This window comes from Geotrypetes seraphini, chromosome 5, assembly GCF_902459505.1.
Source record: "Geotrypetes seraphini chromosome 5, aGeoSer1.1, whole genome shotgun sequence".
Taxonomy (NCBI): Eukaryota; Metazoa; Chordata; class Amphibia; order Gymnophiona; family Dermophiidae; genus Geotrypetes; species Geotrypetes seraphini.
Window position 1 is genome coordinate 45,927,051 of NC_047088.1, and position 20,387 is coordinate 45,947,437.

The 20,387-nt window shown below is 41.1% G+C and overlaps 1 protein-coding gene across 2 annotated transcripts in view; it reads right to left on the reverse strand.

Annotated features, from left to right (window-relative positions):
- STK26 (serine/threonine kinase 26) overlaps nucleotides 1-20,387 on the reverse strand; it is a 106,951-nt gene that overhangs the window by 43,149 nt on the left and 43,415 nt on the right. For both annotated transcript variants that reach the window (XM_033946043.1, XM_033946042.1), the window contains one exon: nucleotides 13,776-14,006. In XM_033946043.1, coding sequence (XP_033801934.1) covers nucleotides 13,776-14,006 — 231 coding nt within the window. The remainder of the gene's footprint in view (nucleotides 1-13,775; nucleotides 14,007-20,387) is intronic.

Sequence of the window (20,387 nt, forward strand, 5' to 3'; positions counted from 1 at the left end):
AAAGCGGTGTCCAGTCTGGCTGGGGCATCCACCCTATAAAACTTAGTAAACATGTGGAGGTTAGACCAAGTGGTTGCCCTGTAAATCTCTGCAGGTGAGAGATTACTCTAGACTCAGCTCAGGATGATGCAACACTACGAGTGGAGTGTGCCTTCAATACCACTGGAGATTCTTTCTGCTTCCAATATAGGTGGAAGATATGGCTATCCTAATCTATCTGGATAAAGTAGCCTTAGATGCTGGTCTTTCCTGACATGCCACATTCGTAAGATCGAAGAGGTGATCAGACAGCTGGAACTTGTTAGTGACGTCCAGATAACAAAATTCTTCGTATATCCAGAAATTTCAACAGTATCTGCCTTCTTCACTCCTGTAGGTGTGAAGACTGAGATGTACCGTTTGGTTTATGTGAAAACTGGACATGACCTTACGTAGGAAGGAAGGAACCGTTTGAATCGAGTTCCTAACCTCTGAAATTCAAAGAAAGGGTTCCTTGCAGGACAGGACCTGCAGCTCGGACACACTTCTTGCTATAAAGAAAACAGTCTTACCTGCAAGTCTATCAGAGACACCTCTTCCAAAGGCTCATATAGAGCTTTCGCAAGGGCCCGCAGAATCAGATTAAGATCCCAAGATGGAAAGGGATACTCTGCAGCACTGAAAGCCTCTGACTTGATAATTTAAAAAAAACCCAAAATAATAAAAATTTAACTTGAGCAGAACATACAGACTCCCTACTCTTCATCTGCAAAATGACAGAGGGTGGAGTTCATCCCAGAGTGATGGAAGGCGGAGAATGAAAAAACATAACAGGGGGCTCTCTATAACCTTCATGGCTAATGGTCAAGCCTACCAGTTCTGTTGCACATGAACAGAATATTAAAATACACAAAATTATGCCACATTACAAAAAAAATATGTGCAATAAACCCCCCCCACAAAACAAAAACACACAACCAGATGAAAGCTGGAATACACAGGTGTCTACACTGAAGGGATATAAGATCCTCTTGATCACAATCAAGGGTGTAATACACCAGACAGTGGCAGCTCTACTTTGAAAAGCTTGTCTGTGCTTTAAATAGGATTTTTTTTAACACTGTAGATATTTAAAGAGTACCTTAAACAAGGGTGTCAGTGTACTTATGCACTGGATTACTAGCACACTGTTCAGCTTCAGTCAATGAAGGCACAGTTTCATGTTAAAACCAGCTTTCTTCAATATGCCAGCTGGGTGTAGCATTCTAATTTTATTACTTTTAATGAAGCTAAAGCTTTGTAAGTCAAGAAAACTCTGTAATGAAGTCAAAATTTAGAAAAAAAAATAAAATGGTTGAGCCACTATTCCAAAAGATTTCACTATTTTAAAACTACACAGCCAGGTACAGTCAAAATGAACAAGCAATCCCTATTCTGACTGCTGTGCACTGCGGTTATGAATACAGGAAAAGTGTCAATGATGTATCTTTAATCTTGAAATGCTGCAAGGAAAATCCGATATGAAACATTTCTCTGATAACTCAGCAAAGCTAATATTCACAGGAGTAGAAAAATTCCCAGGCGCAGATTGCATGGATGGGTAAAAATTGCACCCAAATACCTGCCCTAGGAGATGAATATACAATTATGGCTCCTTATAGGCATCAGAAAGGAAAATGCGCCACTGAAGTGAACCCAAAGATAAGAATCTAACAGAAATAGAACACATGACTTCCCCCCCCCCAAATAAAAACATAATATAAAGCAACAAATGCATGCTGGCAAGAGAAATAATTTTCATGCCTTTGGCCGCCAACTTTTCAAAAAACTGCAAACGTGCCTTGTAGAAATCAGCACATTTTTTCACATAAATCAAAATGCATCAACAGAAATAAGCCAACGTAAGAAAAAAAGTAAATAAAAATAAACTTATGATTGGTCTTGGTATTCCTACTCAATAGTTAGAGCTCCTTTTGCAACAGCAGCCATGAGTCGTTTACAGTGTGTCTACCAACTTTGCTCAACAGGATTGTGCAGTGTTTGCATACTCCTCTTGGCAGAACAGCTCATGCTCTTCCCAAATGGCTGGTGCTCGCTTGTAGCCTGCAGTATACAAGTCTTGCCACCGATTTTCTATTAGGACTCAGGTCAAAGTTTTGAGTAAGCCACTTGACATTCTCTTTCTTCTTGCTGAACTACTACACTGTTGCTTTTTGCTCAAAATTACCATGTTAGCAGTGGATCTTTTCCCAATGCTCAAGTTTATGGCAGATTGGACAAGTTTTCCTAGCAGAATTTGCTTTACTTTGCATCATCCATCTTTCTCCCAGTCTTCCCTCCCTATCTCTGCTGCAGCAGCAAAATATCCCCACAAGGAACAAAAAACAATGTGGAGAAATGATGTTCCTGAGATTGGACTATTAATAAAATATGAAAACTTGGCAAACCACATAAAAACCTCTAGGATGCAGTCTGCTGAAAAGCTTTGGACCCTGGACCCAACACGGTCCGTATTTCGACATGGGTCCCTATGAAGTCCTATGGTAAAGATACGTGGATAAAAATGCCAGTCGGAAATAAACTGATCTGTAAAAGCTGTGTGCAGGACATGGGCTCAAAAAGCATCACGGTAGCAGCATAACTATAGAGATAGTGTTAAGAGTGATGTGTTATGTCTTTTATGCCACACATATCAGTTAACACTGAGAAAAGGAAAGGTGCGTTTTGTTCTCAGTAAATCATCTTCCTGCATTCATATTGATTTGAAAATTTTGTACCCCCCCCCCCATTCTGATATCCCTTATTGCATGTGTATTGAATGGCTTCTGATCTTTAAACAAAATGTAATATTAGACAAAGGAAACCTGAGTATATACATAAGGAAAGATTAGGTTCTTATCTCAATAATAATCTATCCAATATAAGGTACACTAGGCTTGACATGTGGGTTCTTCCCCCTCACCTGCAAGTTTGCAGACGACATCTACATTTTTCAGCTCCACCTCCTCACTGGACAATACCTCAGTTTGTATCAAAGCAATGAATGACCCCTATGAAGAAGAAACAACAAGAACACGAGGAACTCCCCAACATTTCAAGTCTTTTCTGCTCTGCAACAAGAACAATTAACCCAATGGATGGTATCTTTTGAAAAAACCCTATAGGAGGAATATGGCCTCCCTACTAGGGAGTCCTATTTCTGTACTCAAATACGTATGTTTCTTAATGCACGGGGATACTGGGATCTTAGCTTGACAGAAATGCTGTTAGAAAAAGCTCAAAGAAAACCAAAAGAAACAACCTGTGGTACTCAATCTTTTTATTTACTCAAGACCAGACACGTTTTGGCCGCAAGGCCTGCCTCGGGGGTCTTATCCTCTTATAATGAAACAAATCAAAATCTAAGTAAACGAATGGTGGTTCAAAAGGATGACTTTTAAAAGCCTATCAGCTGTGTGTGAAACAATTCTGTATCTTTCAATTTAGTGGAGATACGGAATTGTTTCACACACAGCTGATTGGCTTTTAAAAGTCATCCTTTTGAACCACCATTCGTTTACTTAGATTTTGATTGTGCAAAGACTAAAGAAGCATTTTGTGGTAAGATTGTTTACCTGGCATTGAAAAGAGAGAGATGAATCAAAAAAACACCACCCAATACTCTAGAACAGACCTGCCCAAGACCAGTCTTTGAGATCTACTGGCAGGCCAGGTTTTCAGGATATCCACAATGAATATGCATGAGAGAGATTTGTATACCAAGAAGGTAATTCAAGCAAATCTTTCTCATGCATATTCATTGTGGATATCCTGAAAACCTGGCCTGCCAGTAGATCTCGAGGACTGGACTTGGGCAGCCCTGCTCTAGAAGATGATTCTACATGCAAAATATCACCGGAATTAAGGATAACTGAAGATGGCAAATTATCAATTTCTGGGTCAAACCAGTTCATTTGTACTGTGTTGCTTTGTGAAATGGTGCTTTTATGCCAATGCAATATTTGTACTGCTTTTGTTTTTTATGTTACCCTTTGATGAGAAATAATAAATATAAGCTGGAAAAAATGTAGATGCCTTCTGCAAACCTCACAGGTGATGGGAAGGAATCCACAGTAGAATATACCCTTTACAGTGGAACAGTTTATATACTGTAGTATATCATATATTTATGAAACAAAGCTATCCAACAAATGTGAAAAGTAACTGCTCCTAAAGTAACTGGTTGCACATTTAAATGGGCAATAATTGCATCCAAACACATCTTATCATTTAAGTCTTTCACATCGCTGTTGAGGAATCTCAGCCCATTCTTTGCAGAACTGAAGGATACTGCACAAAGACCTGGTAAGTTCACTTTAGGGACAACTGAGATTCTTACTGACATTCCTTCATAGGATTATTTGTTAACTACTTTAATTTTGCTTAAAAGTCAAGTCATTGATTGGTTTTGTATGCTTATAGTTAAGTTATTTATCTGTACATAGCTTTTTTATAGTTGTTATTTATCTGTACATAGCTTTTTTGTCTGTATGAGAAAATGGCATCCATTGATACAATTTTAATTGGTACATGTTTTTTCATCTGTTCATTTTTAGTTTGGGTGATATTTATTTCTCTTTTAGTCCCTTGTTTATATGATTTCTATAAATGTTCTGTTTTATAATTTTGATTTTTGTTTCTAGGTTTCCTTTGAGCTCCGGAAGCAGTCCCTGCATGGGTGAAACACAGTCTGTATCAAGACTTTTGTGTCTTCCACAGAATAAAGTTTTTTTTGCACATTCTCTTCTGGCTGATCTGATCCCTATTGCCATTGCCTTGGATCTTGCAGAATGCCTGCCCTGTTGCTTTTTTGGGCTTTTAAAGTCCTTATTATTAATTTATTAGCAATTGCAAAATTTTACTGCGTCTTTGGCTTTGCGCAAAATCATGTTAAGTCCACAAGAAATAGTCCAAGAGGAAAGGATAAAAAAAGAGCTAATTTCCTAATAATCATTTCACATGTGCCATATTATGTATATGCTAACTACCGCTATACAACATTTTAAAGAGCTACTTTAGGTCAATTTAATTGATCTGTAGCAACCGTTTGTCATAATAATACTTTTTTGGACCCATGCTTTATTAAGCCTGCATTGTGCTGACTTGGTTGTGTGAGACAAAGTAATCCTTTGTTTTCGAGCAAGGTAGCCAAAATATTAACACAAAAAAGCGTGATAACAGCAATTGAAAATGAACTTTAACTAAAGTTGAATGTGCGAAGGGATCTGTGAATAGAAAAGGACAGACCACCACTACACAGTGGCCTATGCTGGGCCCTGATTATGGCTGCAAGCCGTTATGTATAGTTTAAATGACCAAAGAAAGCAAAACTTCTTTTCACCAAAACTGGAGTGTCTGCTACCCAGAATCCGTATCTGTGAGGAATGGTGAGAAAATTATTTAAAAATTTATAAACCGCCTAGAATCTAAGTGGTTTCCAATAACAAAAATTCATAAAATAAAACCATAATACAGACATTATGTGATCATTCTCTACCTTATCATTCAGAACATACTATCCGAATACTCAATACAGCATCAGAGTTTTCCCCTGTCACATACTACATAAAGGCAACAATAAACAAGTTGTGTCTTTAATAATTTCTTGAAGGTGATACAGTCAGTACATAATCTTACATGTCCAGGGAGGGTATTCCACAAAAATATACCAGTAATTGAAAACATTTTTGTGGTCATAGTCGTACAGTGCACTCCCATTTCCTTGGTTGCTGTTAATTTTATACATCAATGCCCGCTTAGGTCTTTAGATCTCCCATAGTGTGCGAAAACATGCTGGGGCTGATCTATACAAAACTTGGTGCACTAGGGACAGCACTTTATAATGCAGCCTCTCTTTCATAGGCAGCCAATGTAGTTTTTTCAAAACAGGAGAAATGTGTGCCCTTCTTGGAGAGCCAGTGATCAAACTAGCAGCCAAATTCATCATCAACTGCAAAGCCTTGTACTTTTGTTTTTGTCAAACCAAGGTAGAGTGAATTACAGTAGTCCAATTACAGTAGTCCAGTTTCGGTAAGATTAGACGATGCACAACCGTCATGAAATCATAAGATGTTAACATTGGTTTTGGTCTATGTAAGGTACGCAATTGTGCATACCCCCTCTAAATGATTTTCAAAATCAGCTTTCCCATTGAGTGCAGAATCTAGGCAGATCCCCAAAATTATCATTCCCCTTTTTACTTCCACTTGGGCCCCTAACACATTTAAACAATCCAAACGATTTTCCTCCACGTTTTGTCCCACAATCATAATTCTAAAATGAAAATGCGAAACCAAGAAACTGCAGCTAGCTGTTTAATTTCAATGAGCTTAACAGATTCTTGCAGAAATAAGTTGTGCCAAGTACTACTTTTGAAATGTGCAACAAACTTGGTGTGGATATGAAATTTTGAACAGTTTTATACTGTTTGTAAAAAGAAAAAAAGTCATCAAATTCAGCTCCTCCTAGGTAATCTAGACTTTAGGAGTGAGCATCCAAGAAAAAGACCTGGGTGTCATCATATAGACTACGCTGAAATCTTCTGTGCGGTGTGTAGCTGCGGCAAAAAAAAAGCAAACAGGATGCTAGGAATTATTAGGAAAGGGATAATAAATAAGACCAAAGAATGATATAGTGGAATTAGAAAAGGTTCAAAGAAGAGTGACCAAAATGATAAAGGAGATGGATGGAATTCCTCTCATAGGAGGAAAGGCTAAAGAGATTATGACGCTTGAGCTTGGAAAAGAGATGCCCGAGGTCTACAAAATCCTGACTGGTATAGAACGGGTAAAAATGAATACATTTTTTATCCTTTCAAAAAGTACAAAAACCAGGGGACATTCAATGAAGTTACATGGAAATACTTTTAAAACAAATAGGAGGAAATATTTTTTACTCAAAGAATAATTAAGCTGTGGAACTCGTTGCCAGAGAATGTGGTTACAGCGGTTAGCACAGCTGGGTTTAAGAAAGAGTTGGACAAGTTTCTGGAGTTAAAGTTCATAGCGTGCTATTGAGACAGACATGGGGGAAACGCATTTCTTGCACCAGATCAGTAGTATGGAATGTTGCTACTATCTGGGCTTCTGCCGGGTATTGTGACCACTGTTGAAAATAGGAAACTGGGCTAGATGGACCATTGCTCTGACCCAATAAAGCAGTGGTCTCAAAATCAAACCCTTTGCAGGGCCACATTTTGGATTTGTAGGTACTTGGGAGGGCTTCAGAAAAAAATAGTTAATGTCTAATTAAAGAAATGACAATTTTGCATGAGGTAAAACTCTTTATAGTTTATAAATCTTTCCTTTTGGCTAAGTCTTAATAATAATATTGTAATTTATAACTAAAGAGACGTATGATCTGTTTTATTTTACTTTTGTGATTAAGATAAACATACCGAGAGCCTCAAAATAGTACCTGGCAGGCCGCATATGGCCCCTGGGCTGCGAGTTTGAGACCACTGCAATAGAGCAACTCAAAAGGAAGAAAAGGTGAATGGTGTTTAGAATTTAGTTGAGAAATATGTTCCTGAAGCTCACATAAACTTCTAACCATCAGACTGCAGCTAAAAAACCCCAAAGGTCAGCAGATGAAATGGAAGCCAAATTAAAATGAATTTAGGATATAAATGGTGCTTCTTTTATTAGCACAACTATTGCATTATTAACATCGAACACTAATATTTTGAGAAAACTGTTAAGCTTTAGACAGTAGTCTTCACATTATTCTGACATAAAACTTTGTTACATGTCAAAGCAAGCGATAATATAACCTTTCACAGGAAATAATCTAAACACAAGAACTTGATTTTTGTGACCTATCAGGTTTTGGTGCAATGTCCTTGAACTGAATTGATGAAATTTTATTCAAGCAACAAAAAAAGTACTTATTACTCTTTTTTAATCTAATGCAATATAAATACAAAACTATTTTGACAACACTGAGAACAGTATATAAATGATGGTATGTGCATTTTAAATTCCTTTATAGGTTTGAATTTTCATGGTTTTTTAGAAACAATGTGTTTGTTTGGGTTTTTTTAAGTACTTCATACACCCAAGCTTTTGTATGTATTTATTCATTTTATTATTTATTATCTGTATGACAGACCTGTAATGCAGCCTGCCACATCTGGCATTTTGGGGAGGGGGAGGGTCTGTTAAATAAACCTTGGCTGAATTTTACTTGGTATTTTTATCTTTTGGAGATATTTTCTTTTTTTTTTCCCCCCCCATGGATACCATATCACCTGCCTTTCTCTCTTGAAAGCAAGTCACCTTCAGGGATGGCAGCATAAATGCTATCTCCAAGAGTAGATTAAGATAAATTGAGCAATCTACCCATCTGAAGGCATTCAGTGAGCTGTATCGCACAGCAATTAAAGTAAGGAGATGGAGGAGCACTGATAGTATCCCAGAAAGCCATGGGCTTAAAACTTATATCAAGTTCAAAGAGGAGGCAGGTATGGTAGATGTAACGTGGTGAGACCTACTTGATGCAATCAGCCCAGTTAGATTCCAAAACGGAACACAAAAGGCGAGGAGATGGAGGGGATGCTTCATAGTCTTATTTACTAGACAGAAGCTGAAAGCTTTTTGTGAACTAAATTGGGAAAGGTCTGCAAAATTAATGGCAGAGCTCCTATGCAGTATCATGGAAATTGGGAACAAAACGGAGGTAACAGAGCATGCAGAGGAGCCGATAAAACTGCACCCTAAAGTGGCAGTCTTGAAAATGAACAACTTGCTTTGTGGGATAAAGAGAGGTCCTTGAGAATTGCAAATCATACAACAACGTTAAGGGTGAAGGGAGTTCTAAGGATGAGGAATATACAAATTTAGCGGAGGTGATAAAAAAAAAAAAAATTGCTTGTGATCTTGCTAGTAGAAAAAAAAAGAAATTTAGTCATACCTGTTACAGTAATTCCCTTTTCTTGATCCATCCACATCACTGCCATTTGTTGGTAGGAAAGGAATACAACCCACGTACAGGTTAGACAGGTGAAATTCCCAGCGACATCACCAAGCCTGGTGATCTGCTAGTATTTTTCAGTATGCCAAATCAAAACAAGATCCTTTGAACCACTACAAAATCCCCTACAACACCGCAGCATCAAAGCAAGTAATTTATGAACTCTATATGCACTATGCACTGCAGAGAGCCCAGAAGTCCAGAGGCTACACTCTTCTTGGGTGGGAACATAGGCCGATGTTGCTGGATAAAAGAAAATTAACAGGCATAAATAAATCTTCCTTGGTGACTAAATCACAATCTGTACAAGTGTGATGCACCTAAGCAGAATCTCACTTCAAGGGGGGAAGTCAAGATCCCCAGAATCATTGCCCTGCCAAAGACCAGGTGGCATCAATTCTGTAATGCTTAGTGAAGATATGACCAAGTTGCCACCTTGCAAATATCTTCTGGTGAAACTGCATGGGCCTCTGCCCAGAAGGCTGCCTGCACATGGGTAGAGTAGGCCCTGAGGCCCTTTGGAACAAGTTTGTTCCTTTTCGTTCTCTGGCCCTCGTCTGTGGAATGATCTACCAGGATATGTTCACGATAGCTCACCACTTCATCAGTTTAAGAAAATTTTAAAAATGTACCTGTTTGTTAAGGCATTCCCTTAGGTACAGCATATTTATGATCTCTATGGGTAGTTCTGTAGTGCTGCTGTGATCTTCAGTTCTAGAGTATGGTCTCCAGTGTTTTGTTTTATGAAAATGTGCCACGAGTATTGTGCGTTTCATGTGAGCCACTTGGTTTCAGGTGGGATAGGAATATTTTAAATAAGTAAATAAAATAAAATGTACGAGTCCATCACCTCAATAGCCACTTTGATTCAGCGCACTATAGTAGCCTTTGAAGCTGCCAGTCTCATTAGTCTCCTGCAAGTGGCCTGTGCAGCTTTTGGGGTTATGTGTTTATTCCTCGTAAGATCAATTTCCTTGTTAACATGGAATGGAGAAATCACCTTTGGCAGAAAACCCGAGATGGTGCATGTAGAGAGAAATTTATCTGAAAAGGACAGGAATAGGTTCCTGCAAGATAAAGCCTGTAATTCTGAAGTCCTATGTGGACACAACAGAGAACAGAAATATAAGGCTCTCTGTAATGGCTCAAAGGGTGAGACTGTCAGAATCTCTATGACGATGTGATCATCTTGGTTAAAGCCTTGACAAAGGTAGTCATCTTGGGGGATCAATCTTTTCCACCAATAGGGGATTTAGCCTCTCAAGGGTCTTCAGCTCCCTAAAGGCTCCTTCGGAGTTTCCATCTCCTCCAACATTATACACATAAGTACTTTGTGGAGGGGAAAGGCCTGGGGGGAGCTGCTGCTATGTCGTCCAAGTGGATCCCTTTTATCCAGCTCCAGGGCAGAGGCAGAAGATGACCACAGTCTCTTCCCAATAGCAATCAATCAGATGGGAAATTTCTCCTTCCTAAAGAGCTGACTGAAAGGGAACTGCAATTCCTCCCCCACCACAGGAGATTCTGCATCCAAACTTGTGTCTGCTGCTAAATCCTCTTGAAGAGGAAAAATCTACCCAATGCCCCCAAGGGCTTGATCTGGCCCACAGTCACTTTGCCCAACAGGATCTTCCATTCCTGCTCTCTGAGGAAGGGGAGCTCTCTGATGGCCCAGGAGTGGAGAAGTCACATGTGCAGGCCTCCTTCACAAGGATAATTGCACTCATGAGCCATTCCAGAGGCTAAGCCCTCCCTCCCCAATTCTGATGTGGGTTGATTGAAGGTAGCCCCTTGCAAAGACCCTCTCTTCAGGAACCGCTGCACCTTCTCATGCAGAAAAACCAATGGAGAAGGAGCCACCAAGGACAAAATGTCATTCCTGCCAAGGTCCGCAGGATGGAAGTCCTGAGGGCTGCTCAGTCAAGACTGGCAGCCCTCAAATTAAGTCTCCTCCACATCTCCCTGCACCATATCTAACCAAGAAAACATCCCATTGTAAATTGGGAAACAGGAACTGCCTGACCATGTGGTAGGTCTGCCCTGGCTGGCATGCTCCTGCCCACCTAACCATGGCTTGGTGCTCCCTGGACTATCAAGGTGGCTTAGCACTACTTTTGATACTACTCTTTTTCCCCCCCAAAGTCTTAAAACAGGCTTGCTGTCTCTTGTTTTAATAATTCTTTATTCATTTTAACACTTCCAATAAGTGAAAACAGTAAAGAAAACAGTTTGCACAATAAACAACACTTAATAATCTTACATGATATTAACAAAGTAATATCCCTCCCTCCCTCCCCCTTATTATCAATCAAATTATCCATTAGTTCTTAGAAGTATAATAAGTATCATATAACAAATAAATCCTGCCTATATAACAATCATTTTGAAATCATAAAAACAGTAAACAGAACCTTCACCTCCTCCCAAATTTTAAGAAAGATATTATTTCATTTAAACCCTTTTGTTCCCTCCCCCCTCCCTTCCCTTGGATATGTAAAGTAATACGTAAAATAAATTTAAACTATAATAATTCTACAAAAGACGTCAATGGGCCCCATATTAATTTGAAATTTTTTATTTTCCCTGTCAGATCAGCATTCATTTTCTCAAATTTACATATTAAGCATAAGTTTGCCCACCAAAATGTGAAATTAAGTCGATGCCAATTTTTCCAATTTCTTTTGATTAATTGTATCGCTCTGTTCCCGTCATAATTTAAAAAAAGTTTTCTTTTATATTTATCTAGGAGATCTTTTACATATAACAGTGTGCCACAAATCACAACTTCATAGGTCAAAGGGATCACAACTTCTAAAATATTATTTATATGTCTCCAAATCAACTTCCAAAAAATTTGAATCATAGGGCAATAAAACAGTAAGTGATCCGATGTTCTCATGTCCAGATGACAGTGCCAGCATCTATTAGACCTTGAATTATCTAACTTATTCAATCTAACCAGGGTCCAAAAAGAACGATGTAACAAAAAGAACCAAGTTTGTTTCATAGATGCAGACGCTGTACATCTCAATCTCCAAGACCAAATCCGTGGCCATCGAGATACAGAAATGTACTGTTTAATCTCAACACTCCAAATGTCTCCAAGAGCATTTTTGGGTTTCTTATGCACGAGTTCAGATATCAATTTATAGCACCTGGCAGCTTGATGTCCAAGCATATCTGCCTGAAAGCAAAGGAATTGCAAGCTATAATAATTTTTTGCTTGCTGTCTCTTTTTTAAAAAATCTCTATTTCCCTGAACAGGTAGGAAACAAAGTTGCATGGCACCCCCAGGAAGCGAATAGAGACCCGTACTCCTACTAGCAAAGGACCAGTGGGGTCTGAGACTAACCACACCCAGTGAGCACTTTTAAGTGCTGGTTGAAGGCTTTAGAGCAGGGCTGCCCAATTCCGGTCCTCGAGATCTACTGGCAGGCCAGGTTTTCAGGATATCCACAATGAATATGCATGAGACAGATTTGCCTGCACTGCCTTCTTGGTATACAAATCTCTCATACATGTTCATTGTGGCTATCCTGAAAACCTGACTTGCCAGTAGATCTCGAGGACTGGAATTGGGCAGCTCTGCTTTAGAGTCATAGCTCCATGCTTGATTATTCTCAGCTGATTGTCCAAGGGCAAAAGTGAGGTCATTAGGCTCAATACTAAAGGTGAACACTGCACCCTAAATGTATCCCCATTATCCAATACAGCTCTGGACTTTTCAGCACTAAACAGACATTTGCACTGTTTCTCTCAACCAAGACCACCTCTCTTGAACATGTGAACATAATTTACAATCAGAGGTATCATAGCGATGCTCCATGCAACATTTACGTGAAACTTGTTAATGAATTTCATAAAATGACTTGGGGCTTTTTACCTGGGATGTAATCTGGAAAAATAGCTGCTACAAAATCAAATGACTAAATTGTAAAATTAAGTATCCTAACCAGTAGTCAGGGGTCCTCAAGGCCCACACCTGGAAATATGAAGAAAAAAAAAAAGACCCTCCCAAACAGCTGAAAAATCTAATGTACAGGAGAAAAAGTACCAAACAAGTGATAGGACACAAAAACACTAAATAAACTGCAATTTCAAAACGAAAGTATTGCCTTGAAACAAGCTATAGTGATGTGCTCCACGGAAGGAGACTGATCTTGCACTAAAGTGGCAGGCAGAACTGCACATATGTAGTTCCGCATCTCAAAAACTTCATCTGTATTCTACAATTGGAGAAGCTTCTCATGTGGGCTCACTCAGTGAGGTCACCCATAAGGTGACGTGAAGACTTGCTTATCCTGTTTGCCAGAGTATGCTGGAATATACAGTTTATAGAACTTACCTCTTTCAGGTTTCCATCATAATATACCTTGGAAAATTTCCAAATTTTCTTAGAAATAAATATCAAGGTCCCAGATGTTAGATTAAATTTAAAAAAAAATCAACCAAGCGTGTCTATATAAAGGGCTATTGTTTGTACAGTACATATGCATTTTACCCTATACCAAGTAAAGATGTATATCTATATATAGTTTGTGATATTTCTAAAGTTAAGACAAATAGAAATAATGAAAATCACACAATATTCAGGAGTTGTGTAGAAAAATGTAAATGAAATTTCAAGCATACATTGAAGTTTAGAAACAAGCATTTGACTATTTTTCTAAAACTCAATATTAAGCACGATCACTTGTGTTTAGCTAAAGAGAGAACATCTTAGATGGCCCGACAGCATTGCTTTAATATATTTAAGGCATTAACCTAAAGGTTTTTGTTGAATACTGTACCTTTAAATAAGATCCATAGTACTTTGTTACATAGGGGCTATCACACTGGCTTAAGACAGTTATTTCTTGTTGAATGTCCTCTATTTCATCCTCCGCTTCTTCAAGGTCAATGATTTTTATAGCAACTACGTGTTGTGTCCGATTATCTATTCCTTTAAAAACTTCACCAAATGAGCCTTTTCCGATACGCTCCAATTTTGTGAAGAGTTCTTCGGGGTCAGCTCTGTGATTCTAAAACAGAGTTAAAGAATAATGAATTAGAGAATCATGCTAAACAAAATGCTAAAACAAGGGACCATTTGAAATAAAGGCCATTTGAATTTTAGTTACTGGGCCGAAACTGGCCCAAAATCTTTTTTTCTGCCTGGTTTCAGCCAAAACTGAAACAATGTTTTCGGTGAAAGCCAAAAATTTGTACATTGTTCTTTTTATATTTCCCCCTCCTTCCACTAAACAGGAGTTGCCAATCCCCCTTGCCAACCTATAGGGAGGGGCCTGTCTTATAATCCTCAACATTCCAGGGGTGCAATCAGGGCAGGTGTGATTCCCAGTCGTGCCTGCCATTCAGGATCTTGTGAGACTGCCACTAGAGATCATGGCAGCCATTTTTGGAAGAGCGACTGGGAATTGTAAGGTAGTTGGGAGGGGATGGGGTACTTCTATTTGCATCCTTTTTTATGTAATGCGATTGCAAGTAATGCCGTTATAATATTGCATAGTAGTTTACAGTATATTGTAAATAGCATGTTCCAAATAAATACTTTTGATATAAGAGTTAGGCAGGAATTTAAATCTAAATTTGGGATAAGCTCTTTAGGAATTAGCCTCTGTGGAGATAGGACCTCAGTTGTCACTCCAAATGTGGTACAAAGCCAGCCATTGTAAAGTGCTGTGGCTTTTTGTTTCAGTTTTCATTAGCTGAGGTTTCCAGTGTGGAGAGGTTGTTTTTCTTGGAGTTAAAATATGGTCTTTCATTATTTATTATTATTATTATATATAGTATATTCTGGCTTGGATACTATTTAGGGTGGTTCTAAAGACTTTCCAGGCTCTGTTGGGTATGATGAAGATGCAAGGTTTTAATCAAACTTGTGGCACGCAGACGCTAGACTCTATGAGAAAGGAATCTGCAGTTCCTGGGACTGGTAGCCAATAATCTCCTATGGATTTAGCAGAGCGCTGCCAACTGCAAGCTCTGGCAATCCCCAGTGGGCCTCACCAATTCTCATTCACACAACTAAACTTTAGCTTTCAGTTTCACCCAAAACCAGGCAAGTTGGATGCACACCTTCTTGCAAATCACATTGAGGGATACAGGTAAACAAGGTATTCATCAGGAACACCTAGCTTAGCCTCCGCATGCGCAGGTCGCCGGTCTAGATGGACCTAAGGTCTGATCCAGTGAAGGCATTTCTTATGTTCTTATAAGTTTCAGTTGCAGTTTTGGTTTCTGCCAAAAATGGTTAGTTTTAGCAGCAGTTTCAGTTTTGGTCGAACACTCATATTTGAAATACTCAAAGATCAAATGACAAGAACAGGCTGCATACTGGGATCAAAATTCATAAGCATAACTCAGCTGGAAAAATATAAACAAAGAATCATGAGCATGTGGGGGTACCTATTTCATAAAATATGCTGCCTTTAAATAAAATAAACTCCAAATGTGGTATAGAAAACAAGAACCACACTAAATACTCATTTTAAACAAACATTTTTTTCATATCATCAGAAGGTGGGTACATACGGATATACAATTTGGCTAAAACTTCACATCATTTCTCTTTATAAGAAAAAAATCTGTGAAGAACTAAGGTGAAAGGGTATTGGACAAATTGTGTACCAATATATACCCACCTTTGATAGTCCACACACAAAAAAAGTTTAAGTAAGAAAATGTAGCCTTTATAAAACAGATACTATTTTGAACTTCTCATAGCATCCTTTTATGTTAAGGCTTAAAGAAATTCAACTAAAATGCAAACTTATTTCAAGCATGCTCTTGTTTAGTATTAACGAAATTTCTACTTCTACATTAACATCAAATAAGACTTTAGGGTCATTCCATTTCAAGTGGACCAATATTGAAAACCGCCCACGCTTAACGACATCCAACCAAATTTTACAGGGGTGTCGTCTAGGCTCTCAAATGAAACGCTGCAAAAATTTTTGGATCTATCTCAATTTGATCAGGGGCTAGGGGTGATTGAACAAAAGCAATCAATCCACTCCTATGCCTCGTGGACCTAAAATGCCAACTTTGCTTAAGCACTATGGCAGAAGGAAACTACCTAAGATCATGAAAGTTTGCAGTTTGGTACAACACCTTGGGGCAAGTTTCTGTGCCAAGTTTGAAATCTTTTGCGAACGTGCTTCCATTTCTACAGGCAAAAAAATTCATGAACGAAAATTTTTGGCAAAGTTTGGCTGAGTTGGCTCCATACTGCTGCTGGTAGTTAAGTCAGCTGAGGGTACAACTTTGCCAGCAGACATGTACTATGAGGTACTTCCAAGATTTGCAATATGAGCTTTTACAATCAAGTGAAGGTGAAAATATGACCTTCCAAAAAATTATGGCTTTATGCATTTATGCAAATTTTCACCATTTTTCATCGAGTGTCCCCTAGTCTTTGTAAAAAAATCGATCCACTTGTACACATTCCATTCCTTCTGACCCAGTATGGACTAGATGGACCACTAGTCTGACCCAGTATGGCTATACTTATGTTTTTTTTGAATAGACATACCACCTAGCAGATTTTAATAACCACCCAACAGAAAACTTTTATAATACTGCACAGAATTCCCTGACTCCACCCAGCTGGCAAATATTTCTAGGGAAATCATTGCACTGTTCAAATTCCAAAACATCCATTACCTGCAAAATGAGTATCATGTAATGATTCTCTAAAAAAAACAAGTGTCCATGTCAAGGACACAAACTGCCCCAGAAATGTCCATACAAGAGAAGTGTGGTAACTGCATTGAAAAAAAAACAGTCTGAGAATCATCAGTTTTCCGAATTAACTTTGGCTTTCTACCCTTTCATATACTTCTCCCAATCCTCAGACAGCATGTTCCCTAGCCACCTAGGAAGGCTGGAGGGATATATCCTCAGACTTTCCTTGGTATTTTTATTGGTTGGAAAGGATTGTAACAAAAATAACAGCCGTCCTCCCTATCCAGGTTTGTGTCTCTTACCTATAGTACAACCGAACTGGGATGCTTTAATTTGGACATCCTATGCTGGAAAGGATTATATAGGTTGAGAAATATCTGTTCACTTGGGGGGCAAATTAACTCTCCAAAAATTTTAACAGAATGGGATTAAGCTTGCTATAAGGGAAAAACCAATAGAAACCAAACTGAATTAAAACATGGGCCAAACTAGGCCAGGGCGTCCACAGAAATAAGCTTTCCCCAACCCAAAACTAATCTAATAGATTTCTACTGTAAAACTTTCAGTATCCACAGCATAGCACACATTGAAAACAACTGTTAGGGAATTCATCCTTTCAAACTTTCTCCATCCCCTGTACTACTCTTAATTTCATGTTGCCCATATCTGGCTTAGGGGGTACTTGGCTTGAAGAAGTTCAGAAACACTGCCATATATTTCGGAATATACACCGAGGTAACCTTTCCCCCCCAAAAAAAGGAGGAAAAAAGGTTAACTTGAATATAAACCGAGGTTAGAAATTTGGGTATGAGAGTGTCATTTGTCATCTCCAGTCACACATGCAGAAAACAGATTTTTTAAAACTCTTTTCAAATACAAACCCACAAACTAAAAGTACTATTGGACACAAATGAAAGCCTAATATGCTAGACTCTGCACACTGTACACTCACCATAAGAGAAATAGAAAGAAATGCATTTTCCTACCTATATCTGGCGATTTTATTTTTCTGGTCATTTTGTTCCATCTGTACAGTTTTGGGGTTCAAGAAGGGATTACCGTATTTTCGCGGATATAACGCGCGCGTTATACGTGGTTTTTACGTACCGCGCATACCCCTCGCGCGTTATATGCCTGAGCGCGGTATACAAAAGTTTTTAAACAGTTCCCACCCCGCCCGACGCCCGATTCACCCCCCCAGCAGGACCGCTCGCACCCCCACCCCGAACGACCGCTCGCACGCGCTCCCACCCGCACCCGCATCCACAATCGGAGCAAGAGGGAGCCCAAGCCCTCTTGCCCGGCCGACTCCCCGACGTCCGATCCATCCCCCCCCCGGCAGGACCACTCGCACCCTCACCCCGAAGGACCGCCGACTCCCCAACAATATCGGGCCAGGAGGGAGCCCAAACCCTCCTGGCCACGGCGACCCCCTAACCCCACCCCGCACTACATTACGGGCAGGAGGGATCCCAGGCCCTCCTGCCCTCGACGCAAACCCCCCTCCCCCCCAGCCGACCCGCGACCCCCCTGGCCGACCCCCACGACCCCCCCACCCCCCTTCCCCGTACCTTTGGAAGTTGGCCGGACAGACGGGAGCCAAACCCGCCTGTCCGGCAGGCAGCCAACGAAGGAATGAGGCCGGATTGGCCCATCCGTCCTAAAGCTCCGCCTACTGGTGGGGCCTAAGTCGCGTGGGCCAATCAGAATAGGCCCTGGAGCCTTAGGTCCCACCTGGGGGCGCGGCCTGAGACACATGCTCGGGTTTGGCCCATGTGCCTCAGGCCGCGCCCCCAGGTGGGACCTAAGGCTCCAGGGCCTATTCTGATTGGCCCACGCGCCTTAGGCCCCACCAGTAGGCGGAGCTTTAGGACGGATGGGCCAATCCGGCCTCATCCCTTCGTTGGCTGCCTGCCGGACAGGCGGGTTTGGCTCCCGTCTGTCCGGCCAACTTCCAAAGGTACGGGGAAGGGGGGTGGGGGGGGTCGTGGGGGTCGGCCAGGGGGGTCGCGGGTCGGCTGGGGGGGAGGGGGGTTTGCGTCGAGGGCAGGAGGGCCTGGGATCCCTCCTGCCCGTAATGTAGTGCGGGGTGGGGTTAGGGGGTCGCCGTGGCCAGGAGGGTTTGGGCTCCCTCCTGGCCCAATATTGTCGGGGAGTCTGCGGTCCTTCGGGGTGGGGGTGCGAGTGGTCCTGCCGAGGGGGGAGAAGAATCGGACGTCGAGGGGGGGCATCAGGCTTTCAGGATGGGGACAGGACTTCAAGGGGGGACAGGCAGATCTTCAAGGGGGACAGGCAGACCTTCAAGGGGGACAGGACTTCAAGGGGGGACAGGCAGACCTTCAAGGGGGGACAGGCAGACCTTCAAGGGGGGACAGGACTTCAAGGGGGACAGGCACGGAGAGGCGGGGCAGTGCACCGAAAGTCAAGGCAGGTGAACGAGAGTCGGGACAGCGCACGGAGAGGCGGGGCAGTGCACGGAAAGTCAGGGCAGGTGAACGAGAGTCGGGACAGCGCACGGAGAGGCGGGGCAGTGCACGGAAAGTCAGGGCAGGTGAACGAGAGTCGGGACAGCGCACGGAGAGGCGGGGCAGTGCACCGAAAGTCAGGGTGAGTCGGGGCAACCAGAGGAGAGTCGGGGAGGGCGAAAGGAGAGTCGGGGTGGCCAGAGGAGAGTCGGGAAGAGCGAAAGGAGAGTCGGGGTGGCCAGAGGAGAGTCGGGCAGCATGCGCGTTATATGCCTGAGCGCGGTATAGAAAAGTTTTTTTACATATCTTCGTGATTTATGCGCGCTATACCCCTGTGCGCGTTTTACAACGGTGCGCGTTATATCCGCGAAAATACGGTAGTTAATTTCCTGAAGGAAAAGGGGATAGAAGGGTATAGATAGAGGATTACTATACAGGTTCTGGACCTGATGGGCCGCCGCATGAGCGGACTGCTGGGCGTGATGGACCTCTGGTCTGACCCAGCAGAGACACTGCTTATGTTCAAAAACTTACTTCCTGCTACAACTGCCCCATCCCCTATTAAAAGTGGCCACCGAGCCTCACGAGACTGCTGCTGGAAATCTTGGCGGTCATTTAATAATAATAATAAACAACTATTTTTTAATACTGCAATACCACAAATAGTTCAAAGCGGTTTACAGAGGAAGAGACTGTATACAGACAGTGATATTACAGAAAGCTTCCAAAATTACATCAACATATTAAAATTAAACAAATTTATCTTGAAATATTTGAAGGTTCAACAAAGTAGAGGAAGAAAGGGCAGAAGAAATTGGGAATAGCTCCTGCCCCAATGTGCTGCTAGACCACCAGGAAATCATGGTGATCCGGGGGACAGGGGGGTATTACTCTTGCTTGGGAGGGAAGGAGCGCTGACTTTCCAGTGGGGGTTGTGTGCAGACAAGAGTACGGGCGTTACTCTCAATTTGGAAGGAACCACTACCCGACGTTCCAGTGGGGGTTGGGGTGCAAGCATTACTCTCGCTTGAGAGAGAAGGAACACTAGCTGATGTGGGGGTTGGGGTGTGGATGCCAGTTTGGTGGGAGGGGGCAAACTCGAATATAAACAGAGATGCCCAAAAATTTCAGTTTATATGAGCATGAGTATATATGGTATAGTCTGTTAGTAAAATTTGATCTTTTTATTCTTTACCAGTCTGACTGCATCACCAGATTATAAATGATCCATTTAGAACTTGGTCTCCTGTG